Below are 25235 nucleotides of genomic sequence, written 5' to 3'. Positions count from 1 at the left end.
GCCCCCCCCTCTCTCTCTCTCTATCTTTCTCTCTCTCTCTCTCTCTCTCTCTCACTGTCTCTCTCTTTCTCTCTCTGTCTCTCTCTCTCTCTGTCTGCCCCCCCCCCTCTCTTTCTCTGTAATAGAGTACATTATTATCACTATCTGCACATACAAAGCAGAGCTATGGACACACCCACACACAGTGAGATACAAAAGCTGTCATTGTGTTGGTCTCGTGACCTGGCTGATAGAGAGCTTGGCAGGACTCTCTCTCCCCCTCTCCCTTTCTCTCTGTCTTGCTCTCTTTCTAAGTGGTAGTGGTAGTTCAAAGGCTAGTAGGATTGTTGACCACTACTCTCTCTCTCTACACTCTGAGATAAAAAGGTGCTATCTAAGAACTTAATAAAAGGGTTCTTCAGCTGTCCCCATAGGAGAACGCTTTGAATAACCCTTTTTGGTTCCAGGTAGAACCCTTTTGAGTTCCACGTAGAACCCTTTACACAGAGAGTTCTACATAGAACCCAAAATAGTTCTACCTGGAACCAAAAATAGTTATCCTATGGGGGACAGCCAAAGAACCCTTTTGGAACCTTTTCTTTAAAGAATGTACTCTCCACCTCTACTCCTCCTTCGCTCACATCTTTCTCATCACACACACACACGCACAGGCACACACACACACACACACAGGCACACGCACACACACACACGCACGCGCACGCACGCACACACACACACACACACACACACACACACACACACACACACACACACACACACACACACACACACACACACACCAACCAATACTCAATCAATGTGTTGAGCACATAACAGCTGTTTTCTATCAACTGTGCTGAGGACCAGACACTGGAATGTGTGACAGATTAACATGTGTAGGTGTGTGTGTCTCTGTGCTCAACAAGTAACGTCTCTCCAGTCCATAGGCCCAGTTATATTAATGTGATGGATGCATTACATTGGTAATAGCACAAGGCAATAATATGCTGATACAGATGACAACACACACACACTCACCCCGCTTTAACACAAACACACTGTTAGGCAGGCGGACATCTGGGCTCTCTCACTCCTCTTAGCTAGGGAGGAGGTACTGTACCTTGACTCTGACTGGTACAGTGAGGTAACAGTAGCAGGTCTGTCATGCATGTGTTCACTGGAGGAACCACTCCTTATAGGCAACACAGGGAAACCTAGAGGAAAGCAAAACACTCCCTCTCTCTCCCCTACACTCTTTCTCTCTCTCCCCCTACTCTCTCTCTCTCTCTCTCCCCTACTCTCTCTCTCTCTCTCTCTCCTACTCTCAAAATGTCTCTTGATGTAATTAGCATCTTGGTGGCAGCTGCATTGGCAAAATGTACGTCTGTGTTTCATTGGTACAACATGTTTTGACTTGTGTAGGTGTTGACACATTTAACACAAGAATAACAGGTTTCCAACTGAAGTTAGCTAAATTACAGTAACAGAACTCTGATAATGCTAAGCTACTGTATGCTATTACTTAATATCATGGAACACCTTGGCTTGGCTTGGCTTGCCAATTTCGCTTCTGTCAGACTGTTGAGTGATTGATCGGTTGTAGATATTGTTGATGTTGTGTGTATCTGTGAACTTGGAACTTGGAAATCTTCGACATCTGAATCAGTGTGTTCAAGAATACTGGAACTTCAAGGGAAAACGGTCATCCAACTCGGAATTCCAACTCGGAATCTCTGGGATCATCCTAGAGCTCCAACTTCTCTGACCTGAAGATCACTGACCGGTGTCTCCAGTATCCTAGACTCTTACAGTAGCTATGGGAGCTTGCTAAAACACAAAAGTTACAGCTGAAGGTAAGGCTAAGAGTAGCAGCTAAAGGCAGCTAAATGAAATGTAGCTAAGGGAAGCTAAATAAACAAAGGGAAGCAAAATAAGCTAAGGGTAGCTAAATTAAGCTACGGGTTGCTAAATTAAGCTAAGGGTAGCTAAATGAAGATGAGGGTAGTTAAGTGAAGATGAGGGTAGCAATTAAATGAAGCTAAGGGTAGCAGCTAAATGGATCTGAGGGAAGCTAAATAAGGCTACGGGTAGCTAAATGAATCTAAAGGTAACAGCTAAATGTAGCTGAATGAAGATAAATAAGCTAAGGGTAGCTAAATGAATCTAAAGGTAACAGCTAAATGTAGCTGAATGAAGATAAATAAGCTAAGGGTAACTAAATAAGCTAAGGGTAGCTAAAGAAAGCAAAAGGTACCATAGCTAACGCTAGCCTAAAGGTGAATGCATTCCTTTGAGCCGAGTGGGACATTTTTGTTCATCTCATCAGGAAATTCCTTGGTGAAGGGGGAAGCAGGTTTGTATGTGTGTGTGCGTGCGTGTGTGTGCAAGGACAAACGTATACCCACAGATACTATGGAACATTCTGAGTTGTAAACTTTCTATGCACTGTATAGGCCTATGGTTCTGGTATAAGAGAACTGGGATATATACAGTACTGGATACCTTTTCAGAGAGGAGAGTCAAGAGTCAATTCCATGACCATTACTCACTTCACAAGATAGACTTTTCCAGTCTGCGGAGTGTGTCAGAACTGAACTTTATCTCGCAAAAACAGACGTTGCATTTCCTCCACAACTCCCTACTGCATTTTGCGTGTGTGCGTGTGTGTGTGTGTGTGCGTGTGTGTGTGTGTGTGTGTGTGTGTGTGTGTGTGTGTGTGTGTCCAGAGTAATTGTTGTTAATGTCAAATGTGCAGAGAATAATACTTTGTCATCTGAGTTTGGGTTGTGATGCCTGAGGAAGACAGATGTTCTCCAGGGTGTGTGTGTACATTCGTGTGCATGTGTCTCTCCTCTTCTCTCTCCCTTGTCTCTCCTTTCTCACTCCTCCCTCTCTCCTTTCCCTCCCTCTCTCCTCCTCTCTCCTTTCCCTCCCTCTCTCTCTTCTCTCCTCCCTTCCCTCTCTCCTTTCTCTCTCCTTTCCTTCCCTCTCTCCTTTCTCTCTCCTCCCTTCCCTCGCTCCCTTCCCTCCCTCTTCTTCTCTCTCCTCCTCTCAGGGTTTGGCCCATGTCCAGCATTTGGTGGAAACTCTGAGTGCTGCCTCGCCTTGGCTTCCCTCCCCTGTGTGCGTGTGTGTGTGTGCATGTGTGTGTGTGTGTTGCCTTGGCTTCCTTCCCCTCTTTTTCGACATTCCTCTGCCTTTATGATTGTTCCCAGCAACCTTGTGTGTCCTTCTTTAATGTAGCGCTACATGATATCTTTGTGACAAAGTTTCCAGCAGAACAACCCCCCCCAGCCACTGTACCTGTATCATCACGGCTGGACTGTGTTTCCAGCCTGGGCCCAACAACACTGTGTGTGCATCCTTCCCGTGTGTGTGTGCGTGTGTGTGTGTGTGTGTTGTGTCGGCCATTTTGTGAAATGTCATTAGGAATGTAACAATGATTAGTGACTGTATGTAGATGGTATGTGTTCATGGTTTGGAAATAACGTTTACACAAATCCATTGATTCCATAACTCAATAGGCCTATGTAGTTTCCCACCACCACATGCCACCACAGAAGGTTTTCAAAGTTAATAGGCCTATGCAGTTTCCCACCACCACACGTCACCAGAGAAGGTTTTCAAAGTTAATAGGCCTATGCAGTTTCCCACCACCACACGTCACCACAGAAGGGTTTCAACGTTTTCATGTATATATATATATATATATATATATCTATAACCGAAAGATCGCTGGTTCGAATCCCTGAGCTGACTAGGTGAAAAATCTGTAGATGTGCCCTTCAGCAAGGCACTTTACCCTAATTGCTCCTGTAAGTCGCTCTAGCTTAAATGACAACAATTTTGAAATGAAAAATCTCCTGGCCTCAATCCCAAAAGAATGGGAAAAAACTTAACAAGCGGAACTTTCCCTTTAAGATACCACTTAACCACTTACTCAGTCTTACAGGCTTGATAATATTGACGTTGGGTGGAAACTAATAAGTAGTGTAAAAAAATCACAAGGTTCTGTTATGGCTCAAAATGGCCAGAAACAAAGAACGTTCTTCTGAAACTCGTCAGTCTATTCTTGTTCTGAGAAATGAAGGCTATTCCATGTGAGAAATTGCCAAGAAACTGAAGATCTCGTACAACACTGTATACTACTCCCTTCACAGAACAGCGCAAACTGGCTCTAACCAGAATAGAAAGAGATGTGGGAGGCCCCGGTGCACAACTGAGCAAGAGGACAAGTACATTAGAGTGTCTAGTTTGAGAAACAGACGCCTCACAAGTCCTCAACTGGCAGCTTCATTAAATAATACCCGCAAAACACTAGTCTCAATGTCAACAGGATCCGGGATGGCCTTCTAGGCAGAGTTGCAATGAAAAAGACATATCTCAGACTGGCCAATAAAAATAAAATATTAAGATGGGCAAAAGAACACAGACACTGGACAGAAGAACTCTGCTTAGAAGGCCAGCATCCCGGAGTCGCCTCTTCACTGTTGACGTTGAGATATTCCTAAGTTACCCCAAACTTTTGAACGGTAGTATAAATGTGACCCGCTCCTAAACTATTAGCTATTAATAAAGATAATTAAATATAGCAACACACCACATCTGTTTTGAATGATGAACGTACAGTTCATTAGTTCCTTTCTCTAACTTCTTCATACACTTTCCTTTTTACACCCTCTCATTCTCTTTCTCATCTACCTTCCTCCCTCTTCTCCTTCTCCCTCCCTCTTCCTTCGCTCTCTCTGTAGGAGGAGAATGAAATCCCAACCAGTGTGTTTGTCAAGGATACTGTTCCTTTCCCCCGTGAAGCTGAGGAGGGGGAGGAGCCCACTGCCGTCATCGACGCCAACCGCTCCACGGAGGAGGGGCTTCACACCATCGACCTATCCTCGGACGAGGACGTAGGGCTGGAGGCGGACCTGGACGAGGTGGGAGATGGCGTATACGAGCTGGCCGGAGAGCACACAGACAAATCCCGCACGGATAAGTTTAAACGCTCCAGTCTAAAGAAGGTGAGTGATGGAGAAAACCGGCGTTAGGGGTCAAAGTCTATGGGTGAGAGGTTAGGGGTCAAGGTCATGTTCTGTGGCCATGTGGCGTTTTCAATGCTGACTATTGATGTATTGCAGAGCTTAAGATCAGGGGTCGGAGGTTAGGGGTAAGGGTTAGGAGATTTCCTGCTATGTACTGACTGCATGTTATTGTACAATGTATTGCAGGTGGACAGTCTGAAGAGGGCCTTCTCCAAAGCGAATATAGAGAAGAAGATGAACAAGATTGTGTCACAGGAGAAACGAGAGAAGATGAAGAAGAGCCTGACACCCAACCACCCAAAGAGCTCCTCCTTCAAAGTGTCCCCTCTCACGTTCAGCATCAAGAAGGTCAGTACACACACACACACACACATACACACAAACACTCACACTGTTGTGGATTCATCTGACATGACTACGTCCTGCTGTAACAGAATCGTAAGTCTGAGGGCCAACCTGAAGCTGAAGCAGAGGTGGAGGCCTCATCCCAGACCGGGGTTTCGCCTACTGCCGTGGCCTCCATCGAGATCTCCCCGCTGGCCAACCCTGATGAGGAGGTCCTCTTCACCGAGGTGCACTCCCAACTGGCTCCAGGGCTGGAGGAGTCCAAGGCTGAGGCTTTGGAGATGGAAGAGGTGGCTGTCAGTGAAGTTCCAGAATCTGACGAAATTCCAGATTCCAACGGTTTTTCTGATTCCAAACCATTCCTAGAATCACACGTTCCTGAGGCAGATGTGGATCTGTCGGTTATGACGGAGGGAGGGAGCGAGGAGTACGCTCTCTCTGCCACGCTCCCACATGATGCCTTCCACTCTATCTCGCCCTTCGATGAGGAAGACAGGGAGGAAAAGGTGCAGAGGGAGAAAGAGTAGGAGAAGGAAGGAGAGAAGGAAGTGTAGAAAGAGGTGGAGGAGAAGGAAGAGGAGTAAGAGAAGGAGGAGAGACTTGTGGAATAGGAGCCCAGCTGTCAAAGTCCCCTAAAACACACACACACAAAATAAATACACATATAACTATTCCCTAACATACTTCCCCACTCCCACTCCCACACTCTGTCCATCATCCTCTAAAAAACTTCTTCATTTCTGTGTGTCTTTCTGTATGTCATTGTGTGCAATGTATGTGCTTGCATTTGTGTGTGTGTGTGTGTGTGTGTGTGTGTGTGTGTGTGTGTGTGTGTGTGTGTGTGTGTGTGTGTGTGTGTGTGTGTGTGTGTGTGTGTGTGTGTGTGTGTGTGTGTGTGTGTGTGTGTGTGTGTGTGTGTGTGTGTGTGTGTGTCAGGGGCAGATTTCTGTTTCACATGTGAAAGAGGATGATGAAGTTGCTAAAAGGTATAATTATCTTCTTATGCTTCTGCTTAAAGTTTAAACCTAAACGTATACTTGTGTATGTAAGATGCTAACTTTGCTTGACCTAATATATACAATTCAAGCCAATCAGTACAACACTTGTCATAATATTAGCTACAGATAGAGTTTTGAGTTTTGGTATCTATTACTGTCCGTTACAGGTTTGCCTAGAGAAAACACCGCCATATATTTTTCAACTAACCTGGTATTGGCGATACTGTCTTCCATCTCCATTCTGGGAAACAGTTATTTTAGAAATGTTTCTATCCAGTGGCAGGTGGTTCTACAAAAAACACTGAAAACTCAGACAGTAAATCCATGTTTTGTACCGCGCAAGGAGGATCCTCGCCATCTTAGCTGTCGGACATCTAGAATTTTCCAGCATCTTTGACAGAACTAGTAATTTCTATGCGAAGCGGCCGCGGCCAGACAGTGTGTCACGTTAATACAAAGCTCTACACACATTGATACAAAACATGGATTTACTATCATTCTGAGGTTTCTCTGCTGTTTGTACAACCACATGCCACTGGACATGGACATTTATAAGATAACTGCTTTCCAGAATCGAGAACAAAGAGAGTATCGCCAATACCGGGTTAATTGAAGAATCTATAGCAGCGTTTTGTATAGGCAAGTCTGTAACTCCCAGTAATGGATACCAAAAATCTTTGGTTATATCACATTATTTGATGTACAATCTGTAGGTATCATCATTCATGACCCTCGAATATCTTAGTACTGTATCATCTCTCAGTGAATGTATAGAAAACATAGAGAGATATAGCATGGCAACAGTTGATAATAAAACATTATAAGGGTTCATACCACAGGGTGGTGGCACCTTAATTGGGGAGGACGGGCTCCTGGTAATGGCTCGAGCAGAATAAGTGCATTTGTATCAAATACATCAAACACATGGTTTCAGTTCACTTCGTTCCAGCCATTACAATCGGTCGTCCCCCCCTCAGCAGCCTCCCCTGGTTCATACATAATGTACAACAGGTAATAATGAATTATTGTATATCTGTCAGCTTCAAGTAAAGTGTTAGTGAAGTAGCCTATGCAGTCTTCTCTTATTTCACTGGTGCCAAAGAAACTCCTCTTCAATATATTGTCCAGATTGTTAAAACTGTGATTGTCATGTTTCTTGCTCTTATATAAAAAAAATAATCTATCTCCAGAATCGTTAGAATTCTAAATAAAAACATTGAAACTGTCCTCCTCCTCTCTCTTTATTTCATCCTGTTGGGGATTAGTTTATTTGGATTAGGCTAGATTATGGACATATAGACTACAAATTAGACAGCTATTGGTTGTCCTGTCCATTACAGCCACAGTGCGTAATATTTCCAGTTCAAGTAGTAAAATACACACCTTGAATTTGAGCCATATGATCGAGTGCTATTTGCATGTGCTCCAGGCCTTGAGGCCTACCTTCCACTCTGATGGTGTGATGGAAAATGTTATGTTTGTGCTTTTCTAATAACCAATTTCTGTGTTCTGTTTGTGCTTTTCTAATAAGCAGTTTATGTGTTCACGCAAGTGACTGAATCCTCATTATCAGTGTCTGCAATTTGGCAGTATGCCCTGAACATTGTTTTGAGAACAAAAGGATATCTCAGTTTCAAGGTTTCAGCTTGGAGAGAAGAAGCCTTGTGAGGTATTGGTCTGTCACATACATAAACCAAACGTTAATGATGAATTAATTATGAATGATAAGCAAAATCATGCCTATGTAACGTGTCTGTAAGCAGTATATAAGAGATCTAACGGGACTGTCCCAAAAGAGCTCCTGACAGACGTGCACTATGGTGCATCAAGTTGGAACCTCTCCAGTTAGCTGTTAATAAACAATGTTTCATTTAAGATTGACTTTGGGTGTCCCTGTGTAGAATTGCCACGACAATGGCATGCATGCACGCATCTCAACAAACTGTAACAGGCTATCGTAACAGGCTGTCTAGTAGATAGCCAAATGTTCTCCTATTCAAAGCACTGTATCAAGGCACAAGGCGAGACCCAAACGCAGACACAGGAGGCAGGTGGTTGGAGTCTTACAATGTTTATTAAACCAAAGGGTTAGGCAAGAGAATGGTCGTGGACAGGCAAAAAGGTCAAAACCAGATCAGAGTCCAGAAGGTACAGAATGGCAGACAGGCTCGTGGTCAAGGCAGGCGGATACAAAGTCCAGAAACGGGCAAGGGTCAAAACCAGGAGGGCTAGAAAAAGGAGAATGCAAAAAGCAGGAGAACGGGGAAAACGCTGGTTGACTTGGAAACATACAAGACGAACTAGCACAGAAAGACAGGAAACACAGGGGTAAATACACTGGGGAAAACAAGCGACACCTGGAGGGGGTGGAGACAATAATGAGTACAGGTGAAACTGATCAGGGTGTGACAATCTGAGCATCAGACCTGGTCAAATTAGGTTAAACTCGAACGTATTGAAGCAATTTCGAGGGGTAGCCCCGACCGGGAATTGAAACACGAGTCCAGTCGACTGTCAAGACAACACCTTAACTGTTATGCCATTCCAAACCGCTTGAAGAGGTTGCTAGGTGTTGAAGTAAGGTCGCTATGCTTCTCTATACCAAGTCTCTCCCATATACCCGCATCAACGATGGCTTCACAGGCATCATCCCACTTCTGACACCAGTGTAACAATTTCAGGGGTAGCCCAGACCAGGACTCAAACCCAGGTACAGCGACTGTCAAGACAACACCTTAACCATTACACGAAGATGTACGAACCTCTTGACGAGGTCGCTAGGTGCTGGGCAATAGCGGTGCGTGAATAAAATCACTGGGGAAGCCAAGCCAGCATGGTCAATCAAGTTAATATTTCTGACATTTACAGACTACTAAACAACTATTTATTGAGAACACTGGAGAGGTAACACAAGTCGCTAAGAAAATAGGAGCTGCCTCCACTATTCCGGCACCATTTCAACTTCAACATTTCAACATCATCAAATCACCTCTGCTTAGTCTAATACAATGACAACTAAAAGATTCAAAAAACTATTTAGTCCAATCAGTGTAAGCCAAATATGATGTGGCTGTCTATGGTAGTGACTTCTCTAACTCTCTCTGTGTGTGTGTGTGTGTGTGTGTGTGTGTGTGTGTGTGTGTGTGTGTGTGTGTGTGTGTGTGTGTGTGTGTGTGTGTGTGTGTGTGTGTGTGTGTGTGTGTGTGTGTATGTGTGTGTGTGTGTGTGTGTGTGTGTGTGTGTGTGTGTGTGTGTAAAAAAAAACATGTTGACTAATCCTACTTTAAAGAAACGCCAATGCCGAGTCAAGATCACTTTTGCAGTTAAAAAGCAGGACAAGATCTACCGCTCAGATTTGTAAACATGACTTACCTTTTTTTTTTACATTGACCTTAATAATGTACATTGACCTAAACATGTTCTGTATGAATGGGGTTTGTGCAGTAGCCCTAATATACTGAACAGAAATATAAACGCAACGCGCAACAATTTCAACCATTTTACTGAGTTACAGTTCGTATAAGGAAATCATTAAATTAAAATGGGCTCCCTAGTGGGGAATCACTACAGACACTCTGGTTCAAATCCAGGCTTTATCACAACTGGCTGTGATTGGGAGTCCCATAGGGCAGCGCACAATTGACCTGGGTTTGGCCATCATTGTAAATAAGAATTTGTTTTTAAATGACTTTCATAGTTAAATAAAGGTTAAATAAAAAACATGTAAAAATGTATTCATCATGCTGATTAATCAGCTTCTTGATATGCCACACCTGTCAGGTGGATGGATTATCTTGACAAAGGAGAAATGCTCACTAATAAGGGATGTAAACAAATTTGAGCGAAATAAACTTTTTGTGCGTATGGAAAATATCAGGGATCTTTTATTTCAGCTCATGAAACATGGAACCATTATCACAGCATATTGGCTATATGCCTGGCCGGCTAATATTGATATTCTCAGATCATATTATATTTAAAACTCAGCCTTTGATAACAAAATATATCAGTCGGTGTAGCACTTGTGAGGCACAGCTAAACAGAAATGAATTGCTTTTTATATGACTGGACTGATGGTACCTGCATCTGTAAGGGTGCTTTCAAGACAACTCGGCAGTCTGAAAAAAAAAGAGGTAAAATTATGACGTCATCTTCAGTTTGGAAAGTCGGAGCTCGACAAAAATGCCCGAGTTTCCCACTTGGAATTCTGAGTTGGATGACTGTTCAAAGCGATTTTTCTTGGTAATTTTTTTCCCTGAGTTCCCAGTTGTGAAGTCGGATGTCTGAGATTAGGTGAAACAGATTCGAGGTAAAACAGAAGTCTGAGACGCACTGCAGTCAGAATTCTGAGATTTCACACTTGTTTTGAACACTGTATTAGTCTCAGCGAAGGAGTGAGCAGCAGAGGGTCCGCCTCTCACGGTCCCTGCTCTCTCCTTTTCCTCCAGTGAGTCTGACCAGAGAGAGGGGACACCGTCTTCCACCTGATGGTGAAACTCGAGTCATACCACATCTGCCAACAAATTTATGTTGTTCCTATGACCAGAGAAAGTGTAATATTCCTTGATATTAAAATAGACATGAAGAGTTGTTAATAATAATGAAAACGCCGGGCTACTCGTTCATTGCAGCTGCAGAACCAGTGGAAGTAGGGAAAATCATGTTTTGTAGTAGTGTTGAATAAAAACCCAGTCATAACAACAGCAGCTCTTTGCTGTATTCTCTGAAAGTCTCTCTCTGGTCATTGTCTTAAAAGTTTGAAAATCTTACATTGACTAGTATCAAACTTTGCTGTGGCATTGGTCGTGGAAGCTGTAGTCACAGTAATTTGAGCTATCTGATTGGCCAGCACAGTAGGCACACTCGATTTAGCCACAGATCTCGGGTAGGCGAAGTTTGTCTTTTCATTAAATTATTAAAAATGGGACCACTTTCCCATCCGGTGCGCAGGGCTTCTGAATGAAGTGCACCTACTGCCAACAGCACAACACATAACAAATGAGCGCATGCCTTTATCATTGTCTTTTCTCCGGAAATGTTTCATGATCGACTAGGAATTCGGCCAGTTCACTGGTTGGCGACCACTGGTTTAGTTTGGATTTTTGCTTTGCCTACTAAATTAAGATCTAAAACAAAGATTGACCACAGCCCGTCATTTGAAATGGGAACAAATGAGTCATAGTGGGCAGAACAAGCAAGGAGATGGGCAAAGCCAAGCACGATTTAGCGAGATCCTATTGGCGCGTTGTAGCATGCATTTGAATATTTACGTTCGGGAACTCAATTCGCCCTTGCACTCCTTTTAAACAATGCCATTTTTTTCTCAGCTTTAGCAAAGGGTAAAATCTACAAAACTTAGTCCACTATGTTCGTAACAGATTATAGTTTTGGGAACAGAAAACTGTATTGAGACCAAATGTTTCATCGATGAGAAAACGTGCAAAATGTCGGCCAAAATCCATCTCGTTCCAGCTTCTCCCACTGCCGGACACTTGGCTTCCTACTCACTATCATATTTGGTAGTGAGTGAAAACGCCAACAGGATGCTTCACATTTATACATCCGGTTAAATATCTGTCTAATTGTCAGTGGCTAAAAACAAACTGCAGTCTCCAACCAGTTACTGGCGGTAATGAACTGGGTTCTTCCGTCGTCGTAAAGAGAAGAAGAAAATCCGGAACTAGGCTGCTCTCGACAAAACGTCAGATGACAGGCGAATCTAAACAATAACAAATACACACACCACCAAATTAGTTATACAAACCATATGCCAGGGTTATAATTTACGGGGTGAAGCATGGCATTTATAACGGCAAACTGGAATCCGCTCGGGGAAGCGTTTTACAGGTAAGCAGATTTTAGCTAGCTAGTTGTGTTAGCTTGCTCACATGACCAGAATCTTTGCAAAATGCTAACGTTAGCTAGCTAGATATATTTCATATTTAGGTTGACTCTGTCGTGTGTGTGTGTGTGTGTGTGTGTGTGTGTGTGTGTGTGTGTGTGTGTGTGTGTGTGTGTGTGTGTGTGTGTGTGTGTGTGTGTGTGTGTGTGTGTTTCCACTCTACAGGAAGATCGAGCTGTATGAGATGGGATGGAGCTTGAGAGATGGGCTCAAGGAATGCCTGGTGGCAGCAGCCCCATACGGGGGACCGATCGGTGAGTACATACACACACACACCAATATGATGGAGCAGAGAGAATCACGTGCACAATTTGGAGAAACTCACATTGTTGCAAAATATTTATAATCTACAACATGCGTATTATAACCACATAGCTAATTAAAGAAGCATGTTCCTCACTCTCTCTCCGTCTCTCTATACCTCCCTCCATCTATTTCCCTTCATCACCATCTCTCAGCTCTTCTAAGGCAGCCACAGAGGCCTTCCTCCAGCGCACGGCCCCAGCTGGAGATCTACTCTTCCTCAGGCGTGAACATGGCCAGCTTCCCGGTACACACACACACACACACACACACACACACACACACACACACACACACACACACACACACACACACTTATTCATTCTTTCTCTGTCTGTCCCTCCCATTCTCCTGCACTCGTTTCTCCAGTGGAAGAGTGGCCCAGTGAGACAGCTGGGTTGGACGGTGTGTGATGACCTGCTGTGTATCCAGGAGGATGGCACTGTCCTCATCTACGACCTGTTTGGTGCCTTCAAAAGACACTTCAGCATGGGCAACGTGAGCACACATAACACAAAAAAACATGATAAAAACATGATCACCCACCTGACGTGTGTGTCTTTGACAGGATGTGGTTCAAAACCAGGTGCTGGAAGCCAAGGTGTTCCACTCGCCCTACGGAACCGGTGTCGCCATAGTGACGGGAGCCTCACGCTTCACCCTGGCCACGAACATTGACGACCTGAAGCTGAGGAGACTCCCGGAAGTCCCAGGTGTGTGTGTATGTGAAATCCTGTCAGTCCTCAATTCCAAATGAATTGAGACATTTTTCACTATTTAATTGATTAATTGGTGTGTTGTTCCTACAGGCCTCCAGGGGGCACCCTCCTGCTGGGCAGTGCTGACTCAGGACAGACAGACCAAAGTGCTGCTGGCCAACGGAGCTGACCTCTACATACTGGACAACACATCCTGCACCCCTGTGGTGAGACAAACACACACAACTTATTCATTACTATGTCTAATCATCCTTGCTCTCTCACCTCTAACTGTGTGTGTTTGTTCCAGACACCTCCAGGCCTCTCTCCCCAGGCCTGTAGCATCGTGAACATGGCTGTGTCATTCAGCTATAAGTACCTGGCTCTGTTCACAGACTCTGGACACCTGTGGATGGGCTCAGCCAACCTCAAGGTAACATGGATTACTATCCCTCATACTGTATGGCTCCATGATGTGGCTAGCTTCCATTATTATCTATTGTCTATACACACCAGTGGTCCTCAACCCATCCAGGCATTACCAGTCTTATCACAGGTTATCTAGGTTGCCAGGCAGCCGTAGAGTGTAAATCGCTCTGGTGTGGGGAGTGCTGACCATTTTGGGCCAAGAGTTTTTTTCCTGTCAAGTTACATCGTCAGTAGAAGCCCTGTATATCAGACATGTCTAATGTAGATGTGTATTATGGCAGTCTGCTACTGACTGTTGTTTGTTCCCCAGGACAAGCTGAGTGAGGTGGACACCAAGGTGAGGACCCCTCCTAAGCAGATGGTCTGGTGCAGAAGGCCAAAGAGCCAGCAGCCCTCTGTGGTCATCATGTGGGACAGGCTCCTACTGGTGGCCGGAGAGTGTACAGACACCATCCAGTATCCTTCAGCTCACAGCAGTTATGCAAGTTAGCTCAGCTAGCTTGTTCCTGTTAGCTCAGCTAGCTTGTTCCTGTTAGCTCAGCTAGCTTGTTCTTGTTAGCTCAGCTAGCTTGTTCTTGTTAGCTCAGCTAGCTTGTTCCTGTTAGCTCAGCTAGCTTGTTCCTGTTAGCTCAGCTAGCTTGTTCCTGTTAGCTCAGCTAGCTTGTTCCTGTTGGTTTGTTACTGTTAAAGGTACAATTACCAATATGACATTAAATTTACAATTAGCAATTCTGTTCGCAGACATCAACACAAACATAATAAAAATCTGCCACTGATCCAAATGTGTGCCCTCTCATGGAGCCTTAACCAGTGTTTAGATACACTCTGGATGAGGAGAGTGTGTGTGTAGCAGAGCTGGATGGAGTGAGGATCGTAGGAGGGTCCAGGCATGAGCTGCTGCAGGAGGTGCCCTCGGCCTGCCAGGACATCTTTAAAATCGCCTCCATGGCTCCTGGAGCTTTACTACTGGAGGCACACAAGGAGTACGAGGTACGCGTCTGTGTCTGGGAGGTACGCGTCTGTGTCTGGGAGGTCTGTGTCTGGGAGGTACGCGTCTGTCTCTGGGAGGTACGCGTCTGTCTCTGGGAGGTACGCGTCTGTGTCTGGGAGGTACGCGTCTGTGTCTGGGAGGTACGCGTCTGTGTCTGGGAGGTACGCGTCTGTGTCTGGGAGGTACGCGTCTGTGTCTGGGAGGTACGCGTCTGTGTCTGGGAGGTACGCGTCTGTGTCTGGGAGGTACGCGTCTGTGTCTGGCTGTGTGACTGTAAGAGCTTTTCACTTTACTGGATACATGTATCGGAGGAGATGGTTTTACGTGTGTGTGTGTGTGTGTGTGTGTGTGTGTGTGTGTGTGTGTAGAAGTCCAGTCAGAAGGCAGATGAGTACCTGAGAGAGATAAAGGAACAGAGTGTATTGGGGGAAGCGGTGAGACAGTGTGTGGAGGCTGCCGGTTATGAACATGAACCAGAGACCCAGAAAACACTGCTCAGGGTAAGACACACTCTTTCTCTCTCCCTCTACCTTGCTCGCTCTCTCTCCCTATGTCTTCCTCTCTCTCTCACTTCTTTTCTCTCTCTCCCATCTATGCCTGCATGCTAAGTTGAAGATCAAAATGAGTCAGTCCACAGATATATTCATGTTTTTCTCCCCCACTCTATTCCTCTCTCCCTCCCTCCCTCACCCTCTCTCCCTGCCTCTAGGCTGCGTCGTTTGGGAAGTGTTTTCTCAGTAACTACCCACCAGAGCCATTTGTCAGTATGTGTCGAGACCTGAAAGTTCTCAACTCTGTCCGAGACTACACCGTGGGGATCCCCCTCACACACACACAGTACAAACAGATGACTGTTCAGGTCCTCATTGACAGGTAACACCCCAGGTGTGTGTGTGTGGGTGTGTGTTTACACGGTGTGTGTGTGTGTGTTTACTCTCTGTATGTTAAACAGGTTGGTGTACCGTAAGCTGTATCCCCTGGCCATTGAGATCTGTCGCTATCTGAAAACGCCAGAGTACCAGGGAGTCAGCAGAGTTCTTAAGCACTGGGCCTGCTGCAAGGTGAGACCGAGGGCTCATTTACCTGCATGTATGTTCTTAACATGCTCTAACAGGTACAGTGCTGTGGAAAACTATTTGCCCCCATTCAAATGTTCTCTACTTTTGCATATTTTTGATACTGAATCTGGTCAGATCTTCAACCAAAACCTAATATTAGATAAAAGGAACCTGAGTTTACAAAGTTATGCAACACCCAATGCCCATGTGTGAAAAAGTAATTGCCCCCTTACACTCAATAACTTGTTTTACCACCTTTAGCTGCAATGACTCCAACCAAACACTTCCTGTAGTTGTTGATCAGTCTCTCACGTCGCTGTGGAGGAATGTTGGTCCACTCTTCCATGCAGAACTGCTGTAACTTGTGTTAACAAGCATGAACTGGTTTGACCAAAAAAGTGATAGTTTTGACTCATCTGTCCATAGAATATTCTTCCAAGAGTCTTGATGATCATCCAGGTGCTTTTTGTCAAACTTGAGTCCACTTTTTGGATGAGATGGGTCCCATTATGTCTGGAGAAAACCAAACACTGCATTTCACAGTAAGAACCTCATACCAACGGTCAGCATGGTGGTGGTAGTGTGAGGGTTTGGGGATGCTTTGCTGCCTCAGGACCTGGACCACTTGCCTTAATAGAAGGAACCATGAATTCTGCTCTGTATCAGAGAATTCTACAGGAGAATGTCAGGCCATCCGCCTGGGAGCTGAAGCACAGCTGGGTCATGCAGTAAGACAATGATCCAACACACACAATCAAGTCTACATGAAAATGACAAAAAAAATGTTTTGACGTTTTCGAATGGCCTAGTCAAAGTCCAGACCTAATCCCAATTGAGATGTTGTGGCAGGACTTGAAACAAGCAGTTCATGCTTAAAAACCCACAAATGTCACTGAGTTAAAGCAGTTCTGCATGGAAGAGTGGGCCAAAATTCCTCCACAGTGAGGTGAGAGACTGATCAACTACAGGAAGTGTTTGGTTGGAGTCATTGCAGCTGAAGGAGGTACAACCAGTTATTGAGTGTAAGGGGGCAATTACTTTTTGACACAGGGGCATTGGGTGTTGTATAGCTTTGTTAATGAAATAAAAAAATATTTTTAGTTATATGTGAACTCAGGTTCCTTTTATCTAATATCAGGTTTTGGTTGAAGGTCTGATGACATTCAGTAAAATGAAAAAGGGGGCAGATAGTTTTCCTGGGACTGTACCTCTTGAGATTGAAATAAAACGTGTGTCTCAGGTCCAGCAGAAAGAAGAGCCTGATGAGTCCATAGCACATGCTGTCAGTGTGAAGCTGGGTGAGGCAGCAGGAATCTCCTACTCTGAGATCGCTGCCAGAGCATATGAGTGTGGCAGGACGGAACTGGCCATCAAGGTACACACACACACACACCAGCAGGCCTGAACTGACTATCAAAGGACAGCCACACCCTGCGTCACGTGCTTCCAACAGAAGAGAGAGTGATTAGAGGCAATCAAAAAGACATCATTTGGATGGATTGAACATGCTCACAGAGGTTTATCATTGGGAATGTTACCTTGACAATACTCTTTCCCTCTCCCACCACCCTCTCCTCTCTTTCCCTCTCCCACCACCCTCTCCTCTCTTTCCCTCTCCCACCACCCTCTCCTCTCTTTCCCTCTGTCACCACCCTCTCCTCTCTTTCCCTCTGTCACCACCCTCTCCTCTCTTTCCCTCTGTCACCACCCTCTCCTCTCTTTCCCTCTGTCACCACCTTCTCCTCTCTTTCCCTCTGTCACCACCCTCTCCTCTTTTTCCCTCTGTCACCACCCTCTCCTCTCTTTCCCTCTGTCACCACCCTCTCCTCTCTTTCTTTCCCTCTGTCACCACCCTCTCCCTTCTTTCTTTCCCTCTGTCACCACCCTCTCTTCTCTTTCTTTCCCTCTGTCACCACCCTCTCCTCTCTTTCTTTCCCTCTGTCACCACCCTCTCCTCTCTTTCTTTCCCTCTGTCAACACCCTCTCCTCTCTTTCTTTCCCTCTGTCACCACCCTCTCCTCTCTTTCTTTCTCCTCTCTTTCCCTCTCCTCTCTTTCCCTCTCCCACCTTTCTTTCCCTCTGTCATCACCCTCTCTTTCCCGCTGTCACCACCCTCTCCTCTCTTTCCCTCTCCTCTCTTTCCTTCTCCTCTCTTTCCCTGTCCCACCACCCTCTCCTCTCTTTCTTTCCCTCTGTCACCACCCTCTCCTCTCTTTCTTTCCCTCTGTCACCACCCTCTCCTCTCTTTCTTTCTCCTCTCTTTCCCTCTCCTCTCTTTCCCTCTCCCACCTTTCTTTCCCTCTGTCATCACCCTCTCTTTCCCGCTGTCACCACCCTCTCTTTCCCTCTCCCACCTTTCTTTCCCTCTGTCATCACCCTCTCTTTCCCGCTGTCACCACCCTCTCTTTCCCTCTGTCATCACCCTCTCCTCTCTTTCCCTCTGTCACCACCCTCTCCTCTTTCTTTCCCTCTGTCACCACCCTCTCTCCTTTCTTTCTTTCCCTCTGCCTCCTCCCTCTCCTCTCTTTCTTTCTTTCCCTCTGCCTCCTCCCTCTCCTCCCAACAATTTTTGCCTCTCTCTCTGGGTCTAGTTGTTGGAGTTTGAGCCTCGTTCTGGGGAGCAGGTCCCCCTGCTACTGAAGATGAAGAGGAGTCAACTGGCCCTGAGTAAAGCTATAGAGAGTGGAGACACAGACCTGGTTTACACGGTGGTGACATACCTGAAGAACGAGATGAACAGAGGAGACTTCTTCATGACGCTCAGAAACCAACCGGTAGCCCTGAGCCTCTACCGACAGGTATAGACACAGACACACACACACACAACTCAGACTCTACACACAGGTACACACGCACAAAATGTGGTTTAATGTGTGTGTGTTAGTTCTGTAAGCACCAGGAACAGGACACACTGAAGGATCTGTTCAACCAAGACGATGACCATCAGGAGCTGGGTAACTTCTACGTCAAGGCCAGTTACAAGGAGAAGAAGCTGGAGGCTCGCCTGTCTCTGCTGCAGAGTGCTGTGGACGAGTACAACAAGGCCAGGAACGAGTTTGCAGCCAAGGTGAGACCCAGACAGTTTTAAGTGCATATTTGGTCTCACCAGGCTCTGAATAGCATTAGCACTTTGGACCAAAAATGAACATGTATATTAGATCATGACAATGTTCTCAAAATGTTGTCTCATTATTATTATTATTATGTTCTCTGTCTCTCTCTCTGTCTGTCTCTGTCTGTCTCTCTCTGTCTCTCTCTGTCTCTCTCTGTCTCTGTCTGCTCCAGGCGACAGAGGAGGAGATGAAGCTGCTACGGTTCCAGAGGCGTCTGGATGAGGAGAAGGGAGAGGCTCTGCTGGGCCTGTCTCTCCAGGAGACTCTGCATGCCCTCCTCACCTCCAACTTCCACAAGCAGGCTGAACAGCTCTACAGGGACTTCAGGGTGCCAGACAAAAGGTAAGGGCTGTGTGTTATGCTGCTTTCAAGACACCTGGGAACTCTGGGGAAAAAACAAGGTCAAATCATAACGTCAGTGATCTTCAGGTCGGAATGTTTGAGTTCTACAAAGTTGCCAGAGTTTCCGAGTTGGATGACCGTTCAAAATGATTCGGAGCTTGTTTCTCTCCCCCCCCCCCCCTTAGTTGTCTTGAACGCTCGGAAGTCAGAGATTTCCCAGTTGTGAGTTCCCAGTTGTCTTGAACGCTCGGAAGTCAGAGATTTCCCAGTTGTGAGTTCCCAGTTGTCTTGAACGCTCGGAAGTCAGAGATTTCCCAGTTGTGAGTTCCCAGTTGTCTTGAACGCTCGGAAGTCAGAGATTTCCCAGTTGTGAGTACCCAGTTGTCTTGAACGCTCGGAAGTCAGAGATTTCCCAGTTGTGAGTTCCCAGTTGTCTTGAACGCTCGGAAGTCAGAGATTTCCCAGTTGTGAGTACCCAGTTGTTTTGAACGCGGCATATTGTCACTGTGTCGTCGCATATTGAACACGTCACTGTGTAGTACCTTATCAATGACGTCACTGTGTAGTACCTTATCAATGACGTCACTGTGTAGTACCTTATCAATGACGTCACTGTGTAGTACCTTATCAATGACGTCACTGTGTAGTACCTTATCAATGGCGTCACTGTGTAGTCCGTTCTTGATTTTATTTTATTAGGATCCATACTGGGGTCCGACACAACGAAAAAGACATTACTGGCAGCTTCATTAAGTAGTACCCACAAAACACCAGTCTCAATGTCATCAGTGAAGAAGCGACTCCGGGACGCTGGCCTTCTAGGCAGAGTTCCTCTGTCCAGTGTCTGTGTTCTTTTGCCCAACTTTTAATCTTTTATTTTTATTGGCCAGTCTAAGATTTGGCTTTTTCTTTGCAACTCTGCCTAGAAGGCCAGCATCCCGGAGTCGCCTCTTCACTGTTGACGTTGAGACTGGTGTTTTGCGGGTACTATTTAATGAAGCTGCCAGTTGAGGACTTGTGAGGCGTCTGTTTCTCAAACTAGACACTGTAATGTACTTGTCCTCTTGCTCAGTTGTGCACCGGGGCCTTCCACATCTCTTTCTATTCTGGTTAGAGCCAGTTTGCGCTGTTCTGTGAAGGGAGTATTACACAGCGTTGTACGAGATCTTCAGTTTCTTGGCAATTTCTCACATGGAATAGCCTTCATTTCTCAGAACAAGAATAGACTGATGAGTTTCAGAAGAACGTTCTTTGTTTCTAGACATTTTGTGCCTGTAATCGAACCCACAAATGCTGATGCTCCAGATACTCAAATAGTCTAAATAAGGCCAGTTGTATTGCATCTTTAATCAGCACAACAGTTTTCAGCTTTGCTAACGTAATTGCAAAAGGGTTTTCTAATGATCAAATAGCCTTTTAAAATGATAAACTTGTATTAGCTAACACAACGTGCCATTGGAACACAGGAGTGTTGGTTGCTGATAATGGGCCTCTGTACGCCTATGTAGATATTCCATAAAATATCTGCCGTTTCCAGCTACAATAGTCATTTACAACATTAACAATGTCTACACTTTATTTCTGATCAATTTGTTATTTTAAAATGGACAAAAGAATTGCTTTTTTTCCCCCTAAGTGACCCCAAACTTTTGAACGGTAGTGTACATTTAAAAACATTAACATGTAGTCTGTGTGTGTGTATCTATCAGTTCCACATACATGTCAGTACATACACACAACAGGTAGGTCACATGGGGGAGAGGCGTTGTGCCGTGAGGTGTTGCTTTATTTGTTTTTTTAAAACCAGGTTTGCTCTTCATTTGCGTTTTATATGAGATGGGAGTTCCATGCAATCATGGTTCCATATAATACTGTACGTTTCCTTGAATTTGTTCTGGACCTGGGGACTGAAAAGACCCCTGGTGGCATGTCTGGTGGGGTAAGTGTGTGTGTCCGAGCTGTGTGTAAAACCAGAGGGAGAGAGATGAGACAACACTATAATAATGAGACCACACTATAATAATGAGACCACACTATAATAATGAGACAACACTGTAATAATGAGACAACACTATAATAATGAGACCACACTATAATAATGAGACCACACTATAATAATGAGAGCACACTGTAATAATGAGACCACGCTGTAATAATGAGAGCACGCTGTAATAATGAGACCACACTGTAATAATGAGAGCACACTGTAATAATGAGACCACACTGTAATAATGAGACCACACTGTAATAATGAGACCACACTGTAATAATGAGACCACGCTGTAATAATGAGACCACGCTGTAATAATGAGAGCACGCTGTAATAATGAGAGCACACTGTAATAATGAGACCACACTGTAATAATGAGACCACACTGTAATAATGAGACCACACTGTAATAATGAGACCACACTGTAATAATGAGACCACACTGTAATAATGAGACCACACTGTAATAATGAGACCACACTGTAATAATGAGACCACACTGTAATAATGAGACCACACTGTAATAATGAGACCACACTGTAATAATGAGACCACACTGTAATAATGAGACCACACTGTAATAATGAGACCACGCTGTAATAATGAGACCACGCTGTAATAATGAGACCACGCTGTAATAATGAGACCACGCTGTAATAATGAGACCACGCTGTAATAATGAGAGCACGCTGTAATAATGAGAGCACACTGTAATAATGAGAGCACACTGTAATAATGAGACCACACTGTAATAATGAGAGCACACTGTAATAATGAGAGCACGCTGTAATAATGAGAGCACGCTGTAATAATGAGACCACGCTGTAATAATGAGACCACGCTGTAATAATGAGACCACGCTGTAATAATGAGACCACGCTGTAATAATGAGACCACGCTGTAATAATGAGACCACGCTGTAATAATGAGACCACGCTGTAATAATGAGACCACGCTGTAATAATGAGACCACGCTGTAATAATGAGACCACGCTGTAATAATGAGACCACGCTGTAATAATGAGACCACGCTGTAATAATGAGAGCACGCTGTAATAATGAGAGCACGCTGTAATAATGAGACCACGCTGTAATAATGAGACCACGCTGTAATAATGAGACCACGCTGTAATAATGAGACCACGCTGTAATAATGAGACCACGCTGTAATAATGAGACCACGCTGTAATAATGAGACCACGCTGTAATAATGAGACCACGCTGTAATAATGAGACCACGCTGTAATAATGAGACCACGCTGTAATAATGAGACCACGCTGTAATAATGAGACCACGCTGTAATAATGAGACCACGCTGTAATAATGAGACCACGCTGTAATAATGAGACCACGCTGTAATAATGAGACCACGCTGTAATAATGAGACCACGCTGTAATAATGAGACCACGCTGTAATAATGAGACCACGCTGTAATAATGAGACCACGCTGTAATAATGAGACCACGCTGTAATAATGAGACCACGCTGTAATAATGAGACCACGCTGTAATAATGAGACCACGCTGTAATAATGAGACCACGCTGTAATAATGAGACCACGCTGTAATAATGAGACCACGCTGTAATAATGAGACCACGCTGTAATAATGAGACCACGCTGTAATAATGAGACCACGCTGTAATAATGAGAGCACGCTGTAATAATGAGAGCACGCTGTAATAATGAGAGCACGCTGTAATAATGAGAGCACGCTGTAATAATGAGACCACGCTGTAATAATGAGACCACGCTGTAATAATGAGACCACGCTGTAATAATGAGACCACGCTGTAATAATGAGACCACGCTGTAATAATGAGACCACGCTGTAATAATGAGACCACGCTGTAATAATGAGAGCACGCTGTAATAATGAGAGCACGCTGTAATAATGAGAGCACGCTGTAATAATGAGAGCACGCTGTAATAATGAGACCACGCTGTAATAATGAGACCACGCTGTAATAATGAGAGCACGCTGTAATAATGAGAGCACGCTGTAATAATGAGAGCACGCTGTAATAATGAGAGCACGCTGTAATAATGAGACCACGCTGTAATAATGAGAGCACACTGTAATAATGAGACCACACTGTAATAATGAGAGCACACTGTAATAATGAGACAACACTTTGAAAACATTATCATGGTCTAATTTGACATTGCATAACTTCTTACTTTTATAAGAAAACAGTCAGTCTCTCCTCAACTCTTATCCAAGAGAGACTATCATGCATAGTATTTATATCAGCCCTCTGATTACAATGAAGAGCAAGACGTACCGCTCTGTTCTGGGCCAGATGCAGCTTAACTAGGTCTTTCCTTGCAGCACTGGACACACGACTGGACAATAATCAAGATGAGATAAAATGACACATTGCTGTCACTGTATAGTCCCTTATTGATGATGTCCCTGTGTAGTCCCTTCTTGATGACGTCACTGTATAGTCCTTTATTGATGATGTCACTGTGGTCAGGTACTGGTGGCTGAAGCTGACCGCTCTGGCAGAGAAGGATGACTGGGAGGAGATGGAGAAATTTGCCAAGAGCAAGAAGTCCCCCATTGGCTATCTAGTATGTTGTTTATATAACCTTTATACAATGGTATTCATCCAATAGGCTACTTTACTTAAGTAACTAACCTCTCTCTTTCTCTCTTAGCCCTTTGTGGAGGTGTGTGTGAAACAACACAATAAGTACGAGGCCAAAAAGTATGTTTCCAAGGTGACCCCAGAGCAAAAGGTCAAAGCCCACCTGGCCATAGGGTGAGTTTGTGTTTGTGTGTGTGTGTGTGTCAGTCAGTGTGCAGAAGCTAAACTCCTCTTCCTCTCTCTCTCTTTATCCTCCTCTCTCCTTGTCAGTGATCTGGAGGGGGCAGCCGAGGCAGCTATAGAGAGGAGGAGTGAAGGAGAGATCAGCACTGTCCTGTCCCGCTGTTCTCCCACCACAGACCGAGCCCTGCTGGAGAGACTCAACCGAGCCAGATCCACTGCTGCCAAAAAGTGACCTTCCTGAAATCCTATTCAAACCACAAAATATCTCACTGTCGAAAAAGTGAGCCCTATCAAAAACGCACTAAGAACTGTTGCTGTTGAAAAGTGACCCGTCAACCACCAGTCACCCCAGCTCCAGCCTATGTCCTGCTTCAACCACGTTTGGAGGGGAGTGATTTGGGAAAGAAAGACATTCCAAGCTAACACACACACACACACACACACACACACACACACACACACACTCACACAAGCTGATATCAACAGCACTCCCATACTAACCAGTCATGAAAGAAATGTGCCTCTCGACTGTCTGTTTTAGCCAAGAGATGCAGTGAGATCATCTCAATTCACAATGAATTGCAGTCATATTGTATATCCTGTGTTTTCAAATCTGTTCAAATGAAGGAAGTGAGAGAAGTATGAACATCACTTTTGACTATTGAGAAGCACAGATTGCTCCCATTTAGTGTCTGCTGTAAGCTGCTTGTGTTACTGACTCTCCTCTCCAAATCATGTGACTGTTGAATTAATGAAACCATGTTGGTGTTGTTCACACACTGCAGACAGTTGTCTCATGTTGTATCACTGAATAAATGCATTCCTTTGTAAAGGAGCTACAAAACGATAGAGGAACACGGTACTCAGGAATGGGATGGGTGTCCTATGGGGAACATTATGGGAACACGGTACTCAGGAATGGGATTGGTGTCCTATGGGGAACATTATGGGAACACGGTACTCGGGAATGGGATCGGTGTCCTATGGGGAACATTATGGGAACACGGTACTCGGGAATGGGATGGGTGTCCTATGGGGAACATTATGGGAACACGGTACTCGGGAATGGGATGGGTGTCCTATGGGGAACATTATGGGAACACTGTACTCGGGAATGGGATCGGTGTCCTATGGGGAACATTATGGGAACACGGTACTCGGGAATGGGATCGGTGTCCTATGGGGAACATTATGGGAACACGGTACTCGGGAATGGGATGGGTGTCCTATGGGGAATATTATGGGAACACGGTACTCGGGAATGGGATGGG

General features: G+C 44.8%; 2 protein-coding genes across 2 annotated transcripts in view; both read left to right on the top strand.

The window, feature by feature from the left end:
* cavin2b (caveolae associated protein 2b) overlaps window positions 1-7588 on the top strand; it is a 15805-nt gene extending 8217 nt beyond the window's left edge. The window contains exons 3-5 of the mRNA XM_055911596.1: window positions 4734-4997; window positions 5205-5366; window positions 5453-7588. Coding sequence (XP_055767571.1) covers window positions 4734-4997; window positions 5205-5366; window positions 5453-5890 — 864 coding nt within the window. The 3' untranslated portion in view covers window positions 5891-7588. The remainder of the gene's footprint in view (window positions 1-4733; window positions 4998-5204; window positions 5367-5452) is intronic.
* A 4360-nt stretch (window positions 7589-11948) lies between these two features.
* Window positions 11949-24811, top strand: LOC129842923 (vacuolar protein sorting-associated protein 16 homolog). Its single transcript, XM_055911628.1, has 19 exons — window positions 11949-12208; window positions 12429-12517; window positions 12722-12813; window positions 12936-13064; window positions 13135-13279; window positions 13376-13491; window positions 13575-13697; window positions 14004-14149; window positions 14512-14683; window positions 15053-15184; window positions 15394-15557; window positions 15637-15745; window positions 16983-17117; window positions 18334-18540; window positions 18627-18809; window positions 19028-19197; window positions 23668-23764; window positions 23852-23955; window positions 24052-24811. The coding sequence occupies exons 1-19, from the start codon at window positions 12159-12161 to the stop codon at window positions 24194-24196; spliced, it is 2508 nt and encodes an 835-aa protein (XP_055767603.1). The 5' UTR covers window positions 11949-12158; the 3' UTR covers window positions 24197-24811.
* The last annotated feature ends 424 nt before the right edge of the window (window positions 24812-25235 follow it).

Source organism: Salvelinus fontinalis, unplaced genomic scaffold (assembly GCF_029448725.1).
Source record: "Salvelinus fontinalis isolate EN_2023a unplaced genomic scaffold, ASM2944872v1 scaffold_0074, whole genome shotgun sequence".
In the NCBI taxonomy this organism is placed as follows: Eukaryota; Metazoa; Chordata; class Actinopteri; order Salmoniformes; family Salmonidae; genus Salvelinus; species Salvelinus fontinalis.
This window is presented reverse-complemented; position numbering and strand designations above follow the sequence as displayed.

Bases quoted from the DNA above. Each gene is read 5' to 3' on its own strand.
- LOC129842923 (XM_055911628.1), top strand. From the start codon at position 12,159: ATGGCATTTATAACGGCAAACTGGAATCCGCTCGGGGAAGCGTTTTAC. The intron at 12,209-12,428 runs GTAAGCAGATTT...TCCACTCTACAG, and splicing joins CTCGGGGAAGCGTTTTACAG to GAAGATCGAGCTGTATGAGA. The intron at 15,558-15,636 runs GTAACACCCCAG...TATGTTAAACAG, and splicing joins GTTCAGGTCCTCATTGACAG to GTTGGTGTACCGTAAGCTGT.